The sequence below is a fragment of the Pipistrellus hanaki genome (assembly GCF_964339955.1).
Source record: "Pipistrellus hanaki genome assembly, chromosome: 6".
Classification (NCBI taxonomy): domain Eukaryota; kingdom Metazoa; phylum Chordata; class Mammalia; order Chiroptera; family Vespertilionidae; genus Pipistrellus; species Pipistrellus hanaki.
In genome coordinates this window covers 67429019-67450562 of record NC_140508.1, presented here as the reverse complement: position 1 = coordinate 67450562, position 21544 = coordinate 67429019, and the positions used below count along the sequence as shown (strand labels likewise).

General features: G+C 52.2%; 1 protein-coding gene across 1 annotated transcript in view; it reads right to left on the bottom strand.

Annotated features, from left to right (window-relative positions):
- RIMS4 (regulating synaptic membrane exocytosis 4) overlaps positions 1 to 19456 on the bottom strand; it is a 49181-nt gene extending 29725 nt beyond the window's left edge. The window contains exon 1 of the mRNA XM_084888750.1: positions 19197 to 19456. Within this exon, the coding sequence (XP_084744876.1) occupies positions 19197 to 19293 (97 nt within the window). The 5' untranslated portion in view covers positions 19294 to 19456. The remainder of the gene's footprint in view (positions 1 to 19196) is intronic.
- Positions 19457 to 21544: the final 2088 nt, after the last annotated feature.

The following is a 21544-nucleotide window of genomic DNA, read 5'->3' as shown; positions in this document are numbered from 1 at the left end:
GAAAGGCTCATAGGAGGAAAGCCTACATCAAAATCTTGCACAGGATAAAAGGCACGAGAGCCACGGGCTTGGGACCTACCTCGCCAGCAACGAACACGCCTGTCCGTCTGATTACAGGGACCCTCTGCTAAGACAGTTCTCGTTCTTCGTTGACATTTGCCATTTCTTTACTTGGGGACAGGACCTTTCAACCAGTAGAGGGAGGCCAAGTTAAATGGCAGTTAGTCCCCTGGAAGAAGATAGAACTCCTGCTCTCACCTCTGGAACAGCCAGGAGACCAAGAGCAGGAGGCATTCTATAGCCAACAAATCGGTGGGGCCTGGACTCCAGGAAGTCACACCGTGGGCACTGGGCAGTGACTCAGGGTGCAATGGGCTGCAGACAGGACAAGGCAGCGGCTGCACCTGCAGATCTGAAGACCCAGACCATTCAGGCTGCAAACCCCACCAGAGAGAGCCGGCTGAGCAGCCGGCCCCAGGGTGCTCCCGGGAACTCCTAAATGCCTGCAGGATGTTCAAAGACATCCGCGCTGGATCTCCGCTGGACTGGTGTGGAGGGAGAGAAGAAAGGACCACAGGGCTGCCCCAAAACTGCCTGGCAGAGAAGAGACGGCTTGGGGGAGACCCTGAATCCTGTGAGTAACGGTCCCTCCCGCCCTCCCTTCCTGCCTTTCTTCCTTTACATGTGAACGATCGCAAAAGGCTGTCAGAAAATGGGAGAGGAGGATTAGGTGAAGACAGATGAAATCCATTCCCATCTCTTATCAGCCGAGTGAGCTTTAGAAACCCCCTAACCCTCTGAGCTTCATCTTCCCATCTGTAAAAGGTGGGTGGTTTTACTACCTACTCCCGCAGCTCTGTGCGGCTCCAATAATACTAATACCACTGGTAACGACAACAGCCATTTAGTAAGAACTTTTTCACGATGTGCCTCATCACCCATTGTAGGGCTGGGCATTCGTTCAGCACTCAATAAAAAAAAAACCTCTCCAATGTTGAATTTACCGTGCAAATGCTTTATGTAACAGGAGTGATAATACTCATAAACTATTATGAAGTGAGTGTCTTACTACTGTCCTGAGCCCATATCACACACGTTACTCTGTCCACCCAGTGGCCTGAGAGGTAGGTATTATTACAATCCCCATTCAGGAGAGGAGGACTGAGAGAGACACAGGTAGGCTGTCCTTGGTTCCAGATCATAGCTAATAGGGCGGGGCAGGAAAGGAGAAGTGGTTTAGATTCCCGTCTGTCTGATTTTAACCCACGTAGTGTCTGCCTTCTTCTTCTTCTTTTTTTTAATCTGTTTTTTTTTTAAATATATATATATTTTATTGATTTTGTACAGAGAGGAAGGGAGAGAGATAGAGAGTTAGAAACATCGATGAGAGAGTCATCGATCAGCTGCCTCTTGCACGCCCCCTACTGGGGATCTGCCCACAACCAAGGTACATGCCCTTGACCAGAATCGAACCCGGGACCCTTCAGTCCCCAAGCCAACTCTCTATCCATTGAGCCAAACCGGTCCCCGCCTGCCTTCTAATTAAATAAGCATTTGGTAGTTAACAAAGGACTGTACAGTATCATCTGATTTGCAGTATCATCGCTGCGTTAGGATTAATGGTGAAGGTGACTTTGAGCATAAGGGGAGAAGGACTTTCTGCAGTCGAGCTGTCTGTCAATGGAAGGAAGAGACTGGTCTGGGGGTGAAGGCGCAGTCTCCAGATGGGAGACGGGATGAGCTCCGTGAATCCCAATTGTGTGTGAGCATCCGAATCACTGGGGGGCAGTGGTCGGCAAACTCATTAGTCAGCAGAGCCAAATATCAACTGTACAACGATAGAAATTTCTTTGGAGAGCCAAATTTTTAAAACTTAAACTTCTTCTAAAGCCACTTCTTCAAAATAGACTCGCCCAGGCCGTGGTATTTTGTGGAAGAGCCACACTCAAGGGGCCAAAGAGCCGCAGGTGGCTTGTGAGTCACAGTTTGCCGACCATGGACCTGGCGAACTTGTGAAGCAACAATTTCCGGGTCCATCTGAGATTTTTAATTGAGTGTCTAGGTTGGAGCTCAGGATTCTGGTTCCGGATGAGAAGGGACGTGCAGAGCAGGATGAGACTCACTGGGTGAGTGAAATGCAGAGCACCCTGCTTATCAATATCGTTGGATTCTAGACACCATGGGAGCCACCAAAGGACCCAGGACATGCCCACAAAAAAAGCATGTGATCACTCAGTCATTACGAAACCGTGCTCCGTGCCAAGCATCACACGCCTGTCTCCATAGACTTCTTCTGCCACACCACTTCCTCCCCGGGTTCCCTGTGCCCTTGCTCCCTGCTTCTGCTCCAGCACCCCCTCCCCCTCCCCCCAGGATCCTTTCCTGACTCCCAGACCCCTCTCCGGCTTTGCAATGACAAGCTTTTCCTCTCCGGACGTCCTTGTCCACGCCTACCCCACCACCCCAGGTTGGGACGGAGCTGGCGGCTCCCTCAGGCCCCGGGTAGGTGCTCATGAACAGTGAGAGGGGTGTGCTCTGCCCCGGAAGGATGGCAGAGGAGGCGGCGGGGAAGGCGGCCGCTGCGGAGAGGAAGTAATCCAGGTCACCAGGTTGGGAGGAAACAGAACCTACAAATCCGCCCTGCCACCGCTCAGAAGCAGCCCGGGCTATTTATAGCGCACAAGCCTTCTGCTTCTTGCATTTAAATGCGGGGCCAGGCGTGGAATAAAATCCTGGGTAAGACTGTCAGTTTAAAAAAAATTTTTTTTTTTTTTTACAAGAACAGGAGCAGAAAGCAGGGAGAAAAATGAAGTGTGGCTGTCAGGCCCAGCTGCCCTGTGCCGTACCTGGCCTGCCCTGGCACATCTGTGGCCTACAGATGGATCGTAGCCACTCCAGACCTGATCCTAGAAATCAGTGTCCCTGTGGAGACCAGCCTGTGAAGGTCCTTCTAAGGTGATTTTTAAATAGTGGCTTCAGTTTACAAAGCAGTATCACAGCATGACCCTGCCTTGGTTTAAGCTTGCATTCCTGCACACACACACACACACACACACACACACGCTCACATACACAACTGAAAAAAAAAATGGCCCCAATGGTTAAATATTCTGCTTTTGGATTACAGAACTAGAGTCACTTTTATTTATTTATTTATTAGTGTTTTATCTGCATTTTCCCCAAAATTTCCACCTTGGATACACACAGCATAGACCGAGCAAATTAGACGCAAGGACACTGGTCCTGCCAGCAGCTGGTGTTTGACCTTGGCGGATTTCCTTAATTTCCCCGTCTATAAAACAGGAACAGCAAGAGGACCTTCCTCGGAGGTTCGCTCTGAGGACCATACAAGGTCACATGCATGACATCAGCACAGCGTCTGGAACACGGATATGCACAGGAAATGCCCACTAGTACAACCCTACAAGTGTTAGCAACGTGTGAAAGCACAACATTGTTCTAAACATTAAAACCATAGTGACTCTCCCACTCCTGTGTAGACCAAGGCCTGGGAGAGCTCAGAGCCCTGAGTTCCATATCTGACCTGGCTGAAAATGTACCAAATGACCTTCCTTCTCTCCATCTCACTTCTCTGACTTTGGGGGGGAAAATGGTGCTGGATGGTAACACAGCTCTGGTCTTCAAGAAGGGCTGAGCCCTGGGCATGGCACACGGGCCTTTCCTAACCCACCCTCTTTCCTGGCCGCACGTCCTCCGCATGTCCATTGGCTAATCCACCTGCCTGGTCCCCATGAGGCATGAATAAGCCACAAGAAGCTCCTCCCTGACCACACATATCGCCCAGAAGACTAAAGCGCCTTCCCCTGGTCCAGCCTGATAAGCAGCTTTTCCTCTTCAGGACTGTGCTCAGCACCGCCTGCTCAACGGGGTCACCTAGTTATCTGCTCTGCTTGTCTTTCCTCCCCGCCATCCTCTCCCACACCGCACCTTTAGGACCCAGCATATCAGAGCAGCGGTCAGTAAATGTTTATTGCATAAAGAATAGTTTTAAAAATTATACAGGGCAATGGCCAGGGTAATAGACTCAATGCCAGCAGGCCTCTGTTTGACCTTACTACGTACGGAATGGCCTTGAGCCAAAGACGAACCTGTCCTCTCTGCACCTCAGTTTCCTTGTCTGTACAATGGGTATGACAATTGTACTCTCCTCATTTTACGATGTTTCAATAGAATAATCCAGGTAAGCGCACATAGTACTTAGCATGCATAAACCCCCAAAATCAACATCAGCTATCATGATGAAGTTGATTATTAAAAGTGCAGGATGTGATAGACAAATGGATAAAGAAGGTGTGATGCATATATATCATGGGACATTAGCCATAAAAAAGAATTAAATCTTGCCATTTGCAACAATATGGATGGACAAAGAGGGCATTATGCCGAGTGAAATGAGTCAGACAAAGACAAATACCATACGACTCCACTTGCATGTAAAATCTAGAAAACAAAATAAAAGGAACAAAACAATTATGTCCAGATCCCAGAGTGCCCACGTTTTCCCTCCTGGTATTGCCTGTGGCTCCTCTCTGGTTCAGGTCGATGGGGCCTGTGAGCTATTGAACAGGCTGCTTGCTACCTGCACCAAGGTGCCCGATGGATGGTGGTCACAGGGCTGAAATCCAGCCTGTTTTCCCTTGCCACACCATGCATACCCCCATTGGCACTAGAGAAGAGGAGCCTTTTTCTAATCCATCCTTCTACCATTTTTAATGTAACCACCAGGGATGGAGGTAAGGGGAAGAAGTGTCTCCCTCTAATTCACACAAAGGTGCCATACAAACCATGTGTCTGCACAGGGCCCAGGACGTGGGGCCAGGAGGGGAAGGGGCTTCCCTGCCTTGTCCTCACACTCAGTTCAAAGGACGATGCGGGGCCCAAGGCAATTGAGGCCCTCATGCTTATTCTAAATATTTAAACGTTCTAAATCAGGCTGTTAAATAAAATATGCCCTGCCCTTCCACTTTGACAAATATGCCTTCCTTATGACCTTGAAGGCCAGGACAGGTTCAAATTTAGAATCCTCAGAGTTCCACGGCTGAATAAGAAGCGAGGAGGGAGCTGGCCCCCAGCTGCAGCCTGCCCCTTCCCTCCATCATCCTCTCCCCACCCCTACACCCTTAGGCCCGCTGCATATCAAAGGGCCCAACTCTATACACCTATGATCTATTCTCACTTCCACAAACTGCCACTTCAGGACCACTTACCAGGACATCAGCCGTGAACAACGTCCATCCTGGAAGTGGTCCATGGAACAGCCCACGGAAGCTGACTCTAAGCCCTTTGGACAGGGAATTCCGGGGTCCCACGTTCCCAGAACACAGCCTGAAAAGAGGGTACCGGGTAGGCATAACCCCATTTGCCCCAGCGAGGAAGGCTGGAGAGCAACCCCGCAGTGACCCCAAATCAGGGCCTTGCTTCCCAGGCTAAAGGCAGCAATGACGCACGCAGCCCACGGTTCTACCAGCTGCCCCTCCCCGCACAGGTTGTGAGAAAACTCACAAGAGACTGACATGAGTCAATTCTTTTGGGGGTGGTGGCCCGATTTTTACCAAACCCTTTCACCAATCAACAGATGTGCCAACCACGTGGGGGTGAGGTGGGCACGAGGCCTCTCTCTCCTTTCTTCCCCAGCAAGGCCCAGAGGGAGGGGTTTACATGTCCGGGGCAGCACCAAACACCTGGAGTCCAGACCCAATCTGAGCGCCTCCTGGGGCTGGAGACACACAGACCCGACTCCCAGTCCCTGGCCAGGATTAGGGTCACAGACAACCTTGTAAACCCAACCTTTAACTAAAGAGTGGTTTTCCTTTATTTTTTTAATTTAATTTTTTTTTTTTTTTTAAGACGTAGATGTTCCCCTCTGGAGAGAAATTACAGGTTTCAAAGAGTTCTTGAAAAAGAGCTCCATTCCAGACATGTAGAGCCGGCATTTTAAATTTGGTTCCTATTCACCGCCGGAGAGCATTAGAACGAAGATTACAAATTTAATAATGTAACGCGGCAGGCCCTGGCCCGGCCTCGTCTCCGGGAGAGTAATTTGTTCCTGCCTTCACACTGGCACTTCCCAGCCTCCCGGCACCACCAGACCAGCCTGGTGACACACACCTGACTCTCCCGTGCCTCGTGCTCTGGCCCTCGCAGCCAGGCCAGACACCAGTTCACACCGTCACCGCGGTGTGTGGGTTCGGTGCTGGAATGGCCAGTCCTTTGGGAACAGTATCTATAGCCAAAGGGAGCCGTCCTGGGGCCTCTTGGCTCCCTGCTTCCTGCCTGCAGCCAAGGAGGCCCAGGCAAACCCCAAATCTGAATCTGTCACTTCGCTGCTGAAAACCCAGCAGGGGCCCCGCTGTCCTCAAGCTCAAGCCAAAGAACCTTGACTGGAAAGGCCTCGTGTGATCCAGTCCTGTTATTTCCCCGACCACGTCCTCTTTTCTTTGCTCGGGCTTTCCACACGCTGTGTGCCCACGGCAGGCTGGCCTTGGCACCGCTGGCCTTAAGAAGAACTAAATTAATAGATCACTACTATGTGCCCAGCACTGTTCTCACCCCTACCCTGTGAGGTAGGCAGGTTAGCCCAGTGGTCAGGCTCAGGCTCCGTAGTCAGACAAAAGGGTATGAGTCCTGCCTCTGACACACACTGGCTGTGTAATCTTGAGCAGCAGACACAACCTCTCTATCCTGTTTCCTCGTCTATAAACAGGGAGAGTGATGGTACCTACCTCACGGAGCAGCTGTGAGGCTTAACGAGTTAATGGAGGTGAAGCATCAGACCGTGATGGGTGCCCTATGTTAGTCATCATTATTCCCATTTTATAGCGGGAGAAACAGAATCACCGAGTGATTCAACAACAATTGTTATGGTCACACAACAATCAGTGAGAGTGTGGTCTCTAGACTCGGAAGCCCTCAATTTTAACCATAACACATCCATTATAAAATTTTTTGAAAAATATCTTTAAAAGCACAAACCAGAAAACAAAAACTACCCATAATTCTTCCATGCAGAAGTAATTATGGTTAATATTTCCATCATATGCTGGGGGGGGGGGGGGGAGGGTGAAGGAAGAGGAAGAGGAAGAGAAGAACAGGGAAACAGCCACGCAGACTCAGAGAATCCGGGATTCAAACCCCACCACTCATAATTGACTCCCAAATCCATGACATCTGCTCCCACTCTCCTGCCTTCACTTGGCCAACTCCACTCATCCCTTAGCTTAGCTGTCCCTTCCCATGCTTGTTCCCCCATCCCAGACAGGTCAGTTCTCCCAGCTCCCCTACCCCTTCCCCACCCCCATCCTACAAATGACCAGACTGCGGGCAAAGACTGGGCTCACCTTCGGTCACCAGCTCCCAGAATAGGGCCAGGCCATCAGCAACTACTGGAGGACGAAAGGGGGGAAATAGAGGGGGCGGAGAGTGGGAAGGAGAGGGAGATTTGGGATTCAGCTCTACCTTTTAGCTCTAAACTGTTCCCGGTGTAAAATGCGGACAAGCATCATACAGTCCCTGACCTGGAGTGGCTCACAGTGTGGCAGTGGAAAAGTGATAGGGGCCAGATTGTGCAAGCGCTGGAGAGAAAGTAGCACAAAGAGCATGTGGGTGCCCAAGAGAAATGGTCACCTCCACCTGAGAGAAGAGAGGTGTACTTCCTGGAGGAGGTGGCACTGGAGCCCTGAAGGGGTGGGGGCGGGGGAGGTAATCCCAGAGGAGGGAATCGCCCCAGCAGAGGCATGGAGGTAGAAAATGCAAGCAAGACCACCAAGAATGGAGGGGTCAATTTTGCCTGGAAATATCAAATAGCTGGAAAGGCTGGGAACATGAAGTTCAATAGTCTGGCCCTACCCAAAACTTGTTTTCCTGTCCATCCTGCCACCTTCTCTCCAGTACACTCTCCAAATAAGCCTCGCCCCTGAACTGGTGTGAGCCATGCTGTTAGTCCCCTGCCCCATATCCTTCATTTGTACCATTTCAATGACTGCTGGCCCTACCTCCTGTGGCCAGCACCTTATTCCTTGGCCTGAGGGCTACAGCCTGTGACAGGTTGGAAATGGTGGCATCAAATAACTCTCCAGCCCAGGCCGAGACACCTGGTCCATTCTCGGTGTTGGGCCCAGGCAGATGAAAGATGTTTCTCCAGACATTTGCTGAAAAATTAATTAATTTCCATCACAGGCCCCAATTAGTGACATATCCTCCCACCCACTCCCAGAGTGACTCCAGGTGGCATTTCCCAGGCAAACCAAGCGCTGGAAACGCAGGATGTGGACTTGAAACCTCAGGTGCCGTTAGGATCCAGAGAGAGAAAAAGGGCCAGCAGGCAGTCTAGAAGCGTGGATTCTATTCCTGGCTGGGCCAGAGACCTGCCGTGAGGCTTTGGACAAACGGTGCAATCCCTCTTTGGGCTGTGAGTGAAGAGGAGTAGGTGACCTCAGAGAGACTTTGCCGTGAAGGCACTAAGATAGTAATAGCTAACACTTCTGATACACTTTTACTGTGTGTGGGTGATCTACAAAGCTCTTCACAAATATTTACTCACTAGAGGCCCAGTGCATGAAATTCGTGTGCTGGGGGGAGGGAACAGGAGGGGGAGAGTCTCAGCTCGGCTGGCACCCTCTCACAATCCAGGAGCCCTCGGGGGATGTCCGACTGTCTGACATCCTTAGTGCTGCGGCAGAGGCAGGAGAGGCTCCAGCTACCACTGCTGTGCTCACCAGCCATGAGTCCAGCTTCTGGCTGAGCAGTGTCCCCCCATCCCTCCACCTTGGGAGTGCACTGACCACCAGGGGGCAGCTCCTGTATTGAGCGTCTTTCCCCTGGTGGTCAACGCACATCATAGCAACCGGTTGTTTTGCTGTTTGGTTGATTTGCATATTAGCCTTTTATTATATAGATGTAATCCTCATGACACCCTCACACAGGGAGGGACTATTATTATCTCATTTTACAACTGAGGAAACTGAGGCTCAGAGAGGTAAGTCACTTGCTCAAGATCACACAGCCAACAAGTGGCAAAGCCAGGATTCAAACACAGGCCATCTTGCTGTGGAGTTCATAATGTAACCATCACCAGACCAAACTGCCTAATATAACCTGACTACTCTCAAATCCTCAGTGCCTGGCAGAGGGCTGGCAACCACCACAAGTGCTTAATGAGAATCTGATAACTGGAATCTAAAGAAAAAACTGGAGCATAAAAGACCAGTGACTGTTTGTGGCAGCAGGACTGGTGGCAGGTGGGAGGGAGGCTGATGTTTTCTTGGATGTCCTTCCGCACTCTTTGGCTTTTTAACCAGGTAACATATTAGTGTCAGTAGCCACCACATAAGGGTTATGAGAGCAGTGTCTGTCCCAAGGAGGGGGCAGAAGAGTCGGAGGATGGAGGTGTCTGGGACACTTTTTCCTGGGTATCTTTCATGCTTTTAAAATGTTTTACCATCTGCACATACTACCTAATCCAAATCGTACTTATTCTTTTAAAATCTATTCAATGACCAATCAGCCAAGGATCAGCTAGCTAGAGAGAAACTGTGGCAGTAGGGGATGCTCTGAGGATGAAAGTGACTGTGGAGGGGTTCTAGCAGAGTGGGGGAGGACCCCACAGGAGGAGCCAGGGGGCCTGGACAAGTGTCCTTTGGTTTCTGGAACCCCCGGGTTGTATCTAAACCAAGCCCACAGATCCTAGTTCTGCAGATAGAGATTCTGAGGCCTAAAAGACAAAGGGCAGCGGCCGGAGGAGACGCTGAGGTTCAGCAGTTGTGCAGAGACCTCTTCTCCTGGCCCCTGCTGCAGCCAGGCACACAGTAACACCAAATAGCCAGCCCAGAGCCAGGCGTCCAACCCAGGCAGTGCACTCCCGTTACCCACCCCCACCCCCACCCCCCTTCACCGGGAAGCCCACAGAGCAGGCAAGGCATCAGCTTCCACTCCCGGCCGCCTATCCATTCTCATTCACTCCAGAACAGTTACCTACCACAGGCAGGAGACACAGCCAGTACTGGGCAGACTCAGGCCCAGGTTTGGGGCCGCCCAAGTCCGTGCTCTTTTGCTGCCCGAGTCACCCCTCTCAGAGAGCTATTTCCCATCAATTCAGGACAAGTCTCACCTGGAAACTACTTGTCAATGTCTCTGTCTTCATATTCTGAGTTTTATGGGACTGGATAGGAATCTTATCACATCATAAGGTTTGTCCCTGCTGCCTCCAATCCGAGCCAAATCTCAACCTTCCCTAGAAAATTATCAGCGACCCCTTTCCGAGAAACATCTACATAACCGCCTCAGAAAACTCCCTGGTAGCTTTCCCCCGCATTTTGTCCCTTTTCATGGGTAATTCCTTGTTCCTCAGCTTTATTTCTTCCCAGCAGAGGCTTGTCCTCAAGTGAACCTCGTGGTTTTCACACACAGCCCTGCCTTCCCCCAACGCAGGACGGGGGCCGTGTCCTGTTCCCCCCCATAAAAAGGTGCCAGATCCGAACCCTTCCGAATCCCCAGAGCTGTCTGAGTCCTCTGTCCTGCAAAAGGATATTATGGCCTGATGTGTAATTCATGTCTACCAATTTATCATTCCTACAGATGAAGCCTTCAAGAGGATTTATGATGTCCTACACCTTCAACTCAGTACGAAGTAAGGCAGCAGTTGAGGCTGATCTGAACTGAGACCCGTGTAATAAAAACAGGACATTAAAACAATGTCCTAGCATCTAAGACACAGGTAGCCAGGAGACATACATCGAAACTTGAGAAAAACCCTTCATTTCTCTCCAGCTCTTTTCTCTAACCCAGGGGTTCTCAACACAAGGTCCCTGGGCCAGCAGCGTCAGTATCAGAATCACCGAGGAACTTGTTAGAAATGAGATTTCTAGGTCCCACTCCAAATGGATGAGACACTCTGCGATGGGGCCCAACAATCTGTGTTTTAATGAGCCCCCTAAATTATTCTGTCCCGTGAACACTGACAGCAATAACTACCATAACTGCAGCAGCTACCACTAACTGAGCATCGACTATTGAGAAAACCTTTAATAATATATATATATATATATGTACATTTTGTGCACTGTGTCATTTATTCCTCACAATAATCCTTTGAAGAACTTAGTATTGTCATGCTCCCATTTTACAGATGAGAAAATTGAGTCCCAGAGAGGTGGAGCCATTTGCTCAAGGTCACACGCCTGAGAAATGGCGGAGACAAGAAGAAAATTCAGATCTGTTGGGTTCCAGAGCCATGTTCTTTCTGTCCCGCCACGGAAGCTCCCCGGGGCCTTTCACAGCTGCATCAGCCTCGGAAGCTATAAGCTGGGTCATGTGAGGTTCGAGGAGGAGAGCAGGACAGGCAGGATGGGCCCTGCCCAGACGTCCACAGGAGCATTTCAGCTACCATGTGAAAGGAAGCCACGTGGTGCATGTAAAGGAACAGCCCTCTCTGTCTAAGAAACAAACCAAAACAAAACAAAAAACAGGGCTTGGGAGGCTTGTTCTCAGCCTCTCTCTGATGTTACCCAGCTTTGGGTGGAGGGGAGCTTTTCTCTTCTCACTCTGGACCTCAGTTTCCCCACCTTATATATTATCATTGTCCACAAGGCCGAATGGTCTGCCCCCAGTTTACGTCTTTGACCTTGTCTCCCCTCACCTACTGTGTCGAACGAACCATGTTGGCCTGCTTTTCGTGCCCTAACCACCCCAAATCACACTGACCTCAGGGCCTTTGCGTCAGCTGGTTCCCTCTGCCTGGATCACTCTATCCCCTCGTATTTCCACTGCTATCTTTCTGGCATGTAGACCTCAACTCAAATGTCACCTCCTCAGTGAGCCTCCTCCAACTACTTTACTTAACCTTACCTCCTATCCCATCAACCTGTTTTATTTTCATTCCACTTAGCACAATCTAAAATTATTTCTTTTTTAATTGCTTAACTGAGTAGTGTCTGTCTCCCCGACCCCAGAGCATAAATCTGTGAGAGCAGAAACTGTGCCTGCCTCGTTCCCCGATATATATTCCCAGAAACTGTTCGGCACTGAGCAGCTAGTTAAATGCTAGTTGAATGAATAAATACCAAAAGAGAAAACCCAGACTCAAAGGCTAGAGTCCTGGCTCTTTAACATGTGACCCTGGCAAAGCCAGTTTGCCTCTCTGAGCCTCAGTTTCCCTCCTTGCCTAACAAGGGGAATGAACTGGATGCTCTCTAAGCATCTTCCAAGACTGCCAGGCTTGGAAAGCCAGGCCTGGAACCTGCCCAGTTGGTCCGGCCAGAAGAGGCAGCTGGCCAGGGTCCCTGCAGCAGCCGCCCCTCCCTACCCCACCCTGCCCCTGCCCAGCCACGCCGTCCTCTCAACCCTCCTTCACAGAAACTGTTAATGAAGTGTGCACTGCTAAATGCGGTTACAATTACGGGGGCTAAGAATAAGAATAAGGCGCTGACATCAGCCTCTCGGTTTCCGAGTGAATCAGAAGGGGAGGGGGAAGGAAGGAGCGGGGAGGAAGAAGAGGAGAGGGGGCATGGCGCTCAGGGAGCTGTCAAGTGGAAATAGCACAGCGTTAAATATAATCCAGCACTGGCCTACATCAGACTGGAGAGGCAGGTGATGGCGGCCCCCGGGGCCAGGGCAGACAACCGGATCCTTCAAGGAGGCCAGGCAGCCCGGTGATGGGGACCATCCAGGAAGGCACCCCGGCGGGCTGAGGCACGTTGTAGCGGGATGGCGGACCCTAAAGGGGTGCATCTGAGTGTGAACAGGCCCCCACATCACAGCCTTTGTCACTTGCTGCTTTGATAGCACAAGCACAGTCCCAGGGCTTACACAGCCCTTTCCCACCTGGAATCTCGTTTCATGTCAAGAGGTGGAGGGTGGCCTATCGAGTCAAACACTCTGGGTTTGAATCACCACCGCGCAACCCCAGGGAGTCGTTAAACGATACCACGCGGCCCGGCTTTTCCTCATCTGCCAAATGGGTACATCTGCAGCAATAGCTGCCTTCTGGATGCTACATGATTCCGTGAGATCTTGGAAAGCACCAAGCATAGCCAAGCAGCCTTCCAATTATCTTATTTTTACAACCATAAGAGATGCCCAGACAAAGAGAATTAACCTTTTTTTTTTTTTTGAATAGGGAAACGGAGGCCCAGAGCCAAAGAGGAGCCAAATCCAAACCCCAGGGATTAAACTGGGCTGGGGAGAAAGAGAACTCCAGTGCGGTTGGTTGGTCACTCCGGGTGACTAGAGGGTGGCAACCAGAGCTCTGAGACAGACAGCAGGACTAACTGTTGACCTGGGGGGGGGGGGGTGTGTGTGTGTGTGTGCAGAGAATAGATTACAGTGGGGGAGATGTTTGCACCCCCCTTGAGCACATTCTCCAAAACTGGCACCTCTCTAACAATTCTTAAAAGGCATGCTGAAGCGATGGTGGTTAAGGCCATAATGAAAAGAGGAGGCAAACTAAGAGAAAGGCCCTGGGACAGGGGAGAAGGCCATCTGACACAGAAGCTCTTCTGCCCTCGCTCTCCTCCACTCTCTGCCAGCCCTCACTCAGTGTTCAGCTAGAGCTGGCTCTGCCTCTGGGATGGAGGAGGGTGGGCAGGGAGGCAGCAGCATGCCCCAAGAGGTGGATGGGTCCCTCCTTCCCCCTTCCCACCAAACAGGACCAGGCGGGCCTCTGGCAGCAGCAGAGGTGTGGAGGCTGGAGTCAGGAGTCTGGCAGCTTGGGGACAGGGAAGAGGAGATTCATGAGGGAGAGAGAATTTAAGAAAAGAGTTCTGCCCTGGCCAGGTGGCTCAGGTGGCTGGAGCATCGTCCCACACAGCAAAAGGTCAGGGCACCTGGTCAGGCCACCTACCTAGGTTGTGAGTTCCATCCCTGTTTGGGCGTATACAGGAGGCAACTGAACGTTGTTTCTCTCTCAGATCGATGTTTCTCTCTCTGCGTCTCCTTTCCTTGCTCTCCAAAAATCAATAAAAATAAAAGAGCTCAGCCCTAGCTGGTTTGGCTCATTGGATAGAGTGTTGGCCTGCGAACTGAGGGGTCCCAGGTTCAATTCCAGTCAAGGACATGTACCTTGGTTGTGGGCACATCCCCAGTAGGGGGTATGCAGGAGGCAACTGAATCGATGTTTCTCTCCCATCGATGTTTCTGACTCTCTATACCTCTCCCTTCCTCTCTGTATAAAAATATATTTTAAAAAACATATATATATATATATATATATATATATATATATATATATATATATATGCTAGAGCTGGCTGCTCTAGCTTATATATATATGAGCTCTAAGCATCAGAGCAGATGCTTATGCCAGTGATCCATGGAATGGGGCAAGGGATGAATCCCAGGCACCTGATGTTTCTGAGGGACTTCTTTCAGGGTAATTGGAGTGAGATAAAGTACTTTGGGTCTGTAGTCTCACAGCTTGAACCATGGGAATAACTGGCTCAATTCTTTACCGTGCCTCGGTTATCCAAATCTAGACGAATTCTGCCCAACGCCCAACACATAGAGGAGACCACGGCACTAGGTGGTAAACTGAGGGAGGGGGCAGGGGGCAGGAGTTGCCCACCCTCGGTGGGAAGGTGGGAATGGAGGCTTCACAACTTCAACTTCATGCCCTCAAGTGGCCTTGACCCCAAAGGATATTTTAAGACCTCCTCCTCACCGGTCCAGCCCCCCTTCTAGGGCTGAAGCACTCTGTCCCCAGCAGGACATTTTGTTTCCCAGAAAAAGCTCAGGTCAAATTTCAAGGACGAAAGTTAGCACTTGGTCTGGGAAAGAGAACTCTGCCAAGTGGAGTAAATGGGGGCGGGTGGGGGGGGGGGGTGTTGGAGCTCGGAGTCCCCCTGCCAGGATCTGTCTGGCACGATATGGGTATCTCCGCCCCACAACCCAGGAGAAGTAACTCAGACAACCTCCTTCCATTTCCGGTCTGTCCTAAAGAGAAGGGGAGTGGGCTTTGGTATTTGTTTGTGGGACCCACCCACCATGCCACCTCGAGTAAAAAGAGGGAGGTGCCATAAAGGGCTTTCCAGCCCAGAGATGCTGCCAGAATGGCTAGGAGAGGGACCGGTAGCCAGCCGGTGTTGCCATGGCAACTTCCTCCCTGCGCTGGATCCTTTGGGCAAATCAGAGCTGGCTGCTCTAGCTTCTCCGCCCTTCTCCTGGGCGGGAGGGGGGAGAACTGGACGCCAAAACCACTTGGTCAGGCTCAGGGACCTCATCCTCCAGCCCGGACCCTGAAGTAACAACCCCCTTTGGTATCTGCTGAAAACTGGAGACACCCCTGCTCCCCAGCTGTGCTCCGAGGCAGAGCGGCAGGGCTAGGACTAAACATGTGATGAAAATTAACTGTTCAGGAAGAACAGGGACACAGGGAGCTGCACTGTTCCCCACCCTCCTGTTCCACATGCCAGTCCCCCAAATTCCCATCTTTAAACCAGTTCCAAGAGAGGAAGGCCCAACTCTGCCTTAATTGCTGTAACAATGCAATGAAATTAGCTTATTAAAAATTTACAAAAGCTAACGTTTTGGAGAATCAGGTTTTCTCCTTCCCCAAGCCCACAGATTCTTTTTCACTATAAACAAGTCTTGGTAATGGGACAGATAACGGCGAACAGGTATTGCCAGCCTACCTGGTGCCAGGTACTGACTGCATTAAACCCTCTGCCTAGCACAGACAGCATAGTAAGCATTAGAAGCACAGATGCTTGAGTCAGATTGTTCAAGTTCAAATCCTAACTCCCTCACTTCCTGCTTGAGTGACCTTGAACGAATACTCTCTCTGTGCCTTGATTTTTCTCATCTAAAGAATGAGGGTGTTGAATGTTTGTTTTATAAGGCTGCTGTGAGGAAAGAATTAAAATCACATATTTAAAGTCCCTAGGAGGATGCCTAGTCACAGGCAGTCATTTTTTTAAATGTTGACCTTATGTGGCCCATGCTCCTATTTTCTTCCTCATACAGACGAGAAAGCCAAGGTCCCGTGCCTAACTCCCCAATTACAAACCCAGTGCCAGGAAGGCTGAGCACTGGAGACACAGACACAAAAATGCCCCCAAGAAGACGCCTCCCTAAAACCCAGCATCTTTGTGAAAAGGGCCAAAAGCAGCGTAAGAAAGGAGTTCTAAGCGTGCTAGGGAAGATGCTTCCTGAGAGGAATTCTAGGAATTTGCAAGGGCCAGCATCCCAAGCCCCAGGGTGGCTAGAAAGGGGTGGGAGGAAGGGGCAGCTTCCTTGGCCCACAAAATGTCCAAATCTCCCAAGCCCCAGGCTGGAGAGTGCTCTGGCCCAGTTACGGCTAATGAAATAGTCTCCTCCTCACACGGTTTCTCAGGAAACCGGCTAAGGGTGGCACGTAAGCCCTGAGGATGGCTGTGGCTCGATCTGGTTGATGGAAAAGGTGCCTTCGACAGGCGTCAGAACCAGCAAAAAGGGGAGGCACCCAGACGAGCCAGACGGGGACCTGGGAGGGAATGGAGAAGAGGACATGGAGTGAACCGGGTTCGGACAGTCCTCCTGAAGCAATCTCTGTCCGGTATCGGAGAGATTATTCAAGCTGCTTTTAGAAATTAGTTCAGCGCGATGCTGTTCTAAAAGCATAAATCCAAAAGGCTTTTCTTAGGAAAAAATTAATGACTTTGAGGAGAACGAGAGAAATTAAACACCAAGACAACGGTCCCTACTTCCGATCTTCACCAGATGCTGGTGAGTCTTCCGGAAATGAAGCTTGACTTTCTTTCCCTCCCAAACCCGAAGCATCCCTTACGATGAGCAGACAGTGAGCAGAGATGCCCAAACCAAGCTCGTGGCTGTCAGCCGCTCCCTGGAGCCTCCTCACCTGGGAACCATTTTCCACACAGTGAGATCTGGCTTTTTAAAATCTTCTTTCAGAGAGAGGGCTAGTGGTTTACTGGAAAGAGAATCTGGTTTTACTCTCAGTTCTCTGTGCCTGCCTCACTGGGTGACCTTGGGTTACACACACACACACACACACACACACACAAACTGGGGCTTCAGTCTCTCTCACACACATATATATATTCTCTCTCTCTCATGCATTTGGGGGGGGAGGGGTCTTTGAACAAGATGATTTCTAGATCTTCTCCAAGTGAAAACCTTAAGAAATTCGCTTGAAAAAACATCAGGTGGACCTTTAAAAAAATTGCTAGCATTACACAAAGTTACCTATTCTGACTTAAGTGAAACCAGAGCAGGTCACTTGCAACCAACATCAACCACCAAGTCACCTGACCCACGACATGGAGCATGACTTTGGAGAAAACCCTAACTGTCCCTGCCATGGATGCTGCTACAAACCCAAGCTGTTAGCTAGCCTGGCTCCCGAGACCCAAGTGGCCTGTTGAACATCAATCAAGTCAGGGGTGGAGGAGCTAACGCACCTCGGTTGGTGGGGCTCCCTCCTCCAGCACCCATGCTCACCTGATTTCTTCTGATTGTGTTCCAATGGAGGCCACTGTGTTAGGGAGCCCCTCAATTCCTCCTCACCTTGCCTTGTCCAGAATAGTACATCTTCCCTCAGCTACCTGAAGCGGGGAGTTAAGCCCCTGAGCCTCAGTTATTTTTTTCTGTAAAATGGCGATTCCATAAAACGGCTCTGCAGTAACCATCTTTACCCCACCCCCATCTCCAGGTCAACAGCAAGACAGGTCTGCCAAGGTCTGCCTCGCTGCTGCCCCCCCCACCCCCCATTCATTCATTCACTTAGCCAACAAAGTCTTCTCCCTTTCCCCACCTGCCTCCTACTCCAACAAGATGTGACCCTCATCACCCTCAGCTCCATTCCATGGTTATCGGATACTGTTTGACCAGACAAGGACCCTGCAGGCAGGGAGTCTTAAGCAGGGCCCACGGACTTCCTAAAACTAAGGACAAAATTCTGTGGGTGTGCACGTGTGTATCAGAGACAGTCCACTGTTTTCATCGGGTTCTCAGGAGTGTCCATGAAGCCATGTTGCTCCTCACCACCACATACACCCCTCTTCCCTTCTGACCCCGGATTGGATATCTCAGATTTTCCGTTTACAAAACGCTTTTCACTTCGCCCTTGTGTCTGAGGCACTGCCATCCCATTTTTCAGATGAGGACGTTGAGGCTAGGGGGCGGCATGACTTGACCAAGGTCATAGGAAATCGGAGAGAGAAGCAAGGCTGGGACCTGATTCTTACTCCCAAAGTGGCACTCTTTGGGGAGCGCTCACCCAAGCCCTCCAGCTACCCCACCTGTTGGTGAATTCGCTTCCGCAGAGCAGAACCTGACTCAGAGCCCTCACGTTCCCTCTGCCCGGCCCCAGAGCCCCAAAGAGCAGGTTTCCCCTACATCCCCCACCCCATCCCTCGGGCTCTGGCTAAGGTGTGCACAGGCCAGGGTGTCAGAGGTTCGGCGCTGGATGGTGCCCAGGTTCAAGAGCACCCGGGGGCAGGGCACACTCAGAGGGCGTGCAGGTGCAGAGTTGGCGCCCCCTACCTCCCCCGCCCCCCGCACGGGAGCCAGCGGGCTGGAAAGGAAAGGATAGGCCGTCATCCGGCCAGTTCCCCCCACTCCACCCTGGGGGTCCGCTCCAGGCTGATAAAACCGGGAGTCCCGAGACCCCGCCTCTAGGAGAAGGGGAGGAGAGATACATGGGCGCTAAGGCCCTGGGCCGCAGGGTAGGGGGTCCAGGGCAGGGAGCCTTCGAGGCAGCCGGGAAGAAGATGGAGAGTGGAGGTCTGTGCGCCAGCTCCAATGGCGGGGGCTGGGGGGCGCACTGGAGCCCCAGGGGTGAGGCAGCCAGAGCCCCTGGGTTTAAGGAGCGGGTGCACCCAGAGGTTCAGGAAGGGTGGCAGGTCCGATCCAGGGACCAGCCAGGAGGCACCCAGCAGGCGCAGGGGGGTGAGGAGCGCGGGAGCCCTCCAGGGCCCACCTGCGGGAAAGGGGAGAACGCAGAGGACCTGCGGGTCCCCGGGGGGCGGCGGAGGCTGCGAGACACCGCCTTCTGGAGACCCCGCGATCCCGCGGGTGAGGAAGGGGACCGGGGCGCATCCCCCAGCGGGGCCGGGGGTGGGGGGAGACGAGAGAAGCCGCCGCTAAAGACGCACCGGGTCCGGGAGGGGGCCTCCGGCTCCGGCTCCGGAGACAGCCCCGGGGGTCAGGGTTGGGGGGATCCGGGAAGGGGGGGACGGCGCGCTTACCCGCGTCCTCATCGTCGAAGGAGTTCATACACGGGAAGTAGATGGCGAGCGCCTCGAAGGAGGCGGACAGGCTGAGGCGGCTCTGCGAGCGCTCCATGCCGGCCCCGGCGCCCGGCGCCTCGGCCGCGGCGGCGGCGGCGGGCGGCTTGGGCAGCTTGGCCGCCCCATTCTTGACGCGGAGTACGGCGCGCGGCGTGGTGGCGGCGGCCCGGGGCCGGCGGGCTCGGGGCGGGCGGCGGGCGGCGGGCTGGCGGCGGCCGGGCCGGGGTGAGCGGAGCCCGGGCGCGCGGAGCTCCGGCGGCGGTGCTGGCGGCGGCGGCGGCGGCTGCGCTGCGCTCTGGCCCGCGGCGCCCCCCGCCGGCGGTGGGGGGCGGGCTGGAGCCGCGCGCAGCCAATGGGCGCCGCCCGCGAGAGGGGCGCCGCGCGCCGGGGCGTGGGAGCCGGGAGGGCGCGCAGGGGGGGAGGCTTCTCGCCCGCCGCCCTGAGCCCGGCAGGTGTGTGCCAAGCCAACGGAGACGTGTGCCAGGCTGTGTGTGACCCGGTCCCGAGGCCGTGCCCAAGCCCTCAGGCTGGCCCTATGCAGGCGGGAGTCCGGTCACCCATGAGACAGGCCTCACGCAGGGACACTGACCCGCTCAGAAGGGACACACTGTGTGTGAGGAGTGGCACATTGGAGGTGGCGCACAGACCTCATCTCGTCAACTCTCCATCTTCTTCCTGGCTGCCTCCAAAGGCTCCCTGCCCTAGACCCCCTGCCCCGCGGCATGCAACACCCTCAGGTTCACGCGTGAACCCACAGAGGAGCTCAAACGGGCACCTGCTCTATTGCATTCACTTTGCAGAATCCATCCCAGCCACCATCAGGCTCAGACGCACACCTGAGAGATTCACCCAGATGTCCCCACTTAGAGAAACACAACCAGAGACAAACTCCAGATACCAGGAGACCCACACAGTTAGATTCACCCACAGACACCCTAGACCCACACAATAGACACACGTGAGTACAGACTCACATCCAGAGACTTGCAGACACACACACAGCAACAAGCATAGACACCATTGGCCACACAGTAAGACCCTCAGATCTCACACAAGTCCACAGAGAAGTTCAACCAGGCACACACTCGCATGTACCCACCCTACTCCCAGACACCCTAGAATTCACACACATGGGCTCTCATAGACTCAGACCTGCACAAACATACTCAGCACCTCCCACAGTGATGGCTCGCTCACTACTGATTCACACGTACACACAAACATTGGCAAACACTGTCAGACTCATACAGTCACCCTTAGACACAGACCCTCAGAGGGAGACACACTCAGACACCCTGCAGTGGGCACACACATGCTCACATTGAGACACAGCCATATTGCTTTTTGGCCTCTTGGCTAAAATCAAGTGGAGACATAGCTACACACAGACTTAGTCACTCCTAGTGACAGATATAGTCTGATGCACAGACGTGCTCAGACTCACACACAATGAAACACACTCCCCCAAGCTCACACAGACACTCCCACATACACACCTTCAGCCACTCAGAGCCCCTGAGAGGAACACAATCACAATCAGAAACTGGAACTCCATTCCCTGGCCTTGACCAGGAGCTGAGGTCCCCATCCAGCCTAACCTCTGCCAGTGGTTCCGACACCCTCTCCATGAAGCAGCCTGGTGAGTTGGTAAGATTCCAGAGTTTCCATCCCAACTGTGGCACCTCACCTACCAGTTCCCTCATTTGTACAATGGGGATGGGACCCTCTATTTTGGATGGTTGTGAGGATTAAGTAAAATAAGTTTCTACTGCAGCCTAACAAACTACAAGGCTTAAAAATAACACCCGTGCCTTAGCTTACAACTCCATCTGTCAGACGTCTGAGCAGACTCACCTGGATTCTTTGCTTGGAGCTCACGAGATATCAGCCAGACAGGGCTCTTAGCTGGAGGCTCTGGAGAAGAATCCGTTTCCCAGCTCACTCGGGTTGTTGGAGGATATTCGGCTCATTGTGGCTGTAGGACTGAGGTCCCTGTTTCCCTGCTGCCCCTTGACTGGAGTCTCGCTCAGCTCCTAGAAGTGTCTCTCTGATCTTTGCGCATGGACTTCTTGATTTTCAAGGTCACCATCAGGATTTTAAACACTTCTCATCCTTTGACTCACCCTAATTTCTGCTTACTAACATGAGAAATTTTTACTTTTCAAGTGCTCTTGTGATTAAATGAAGTCTACCAGGATAACCTCCCTTTGTCATACAATGTGACATAATCACGGTAGTGACAGCTCATTATATCCAGAGGTTTTACCCATACTCAAACAGGAGGGGCTTGTACCAGGGCCAGAATC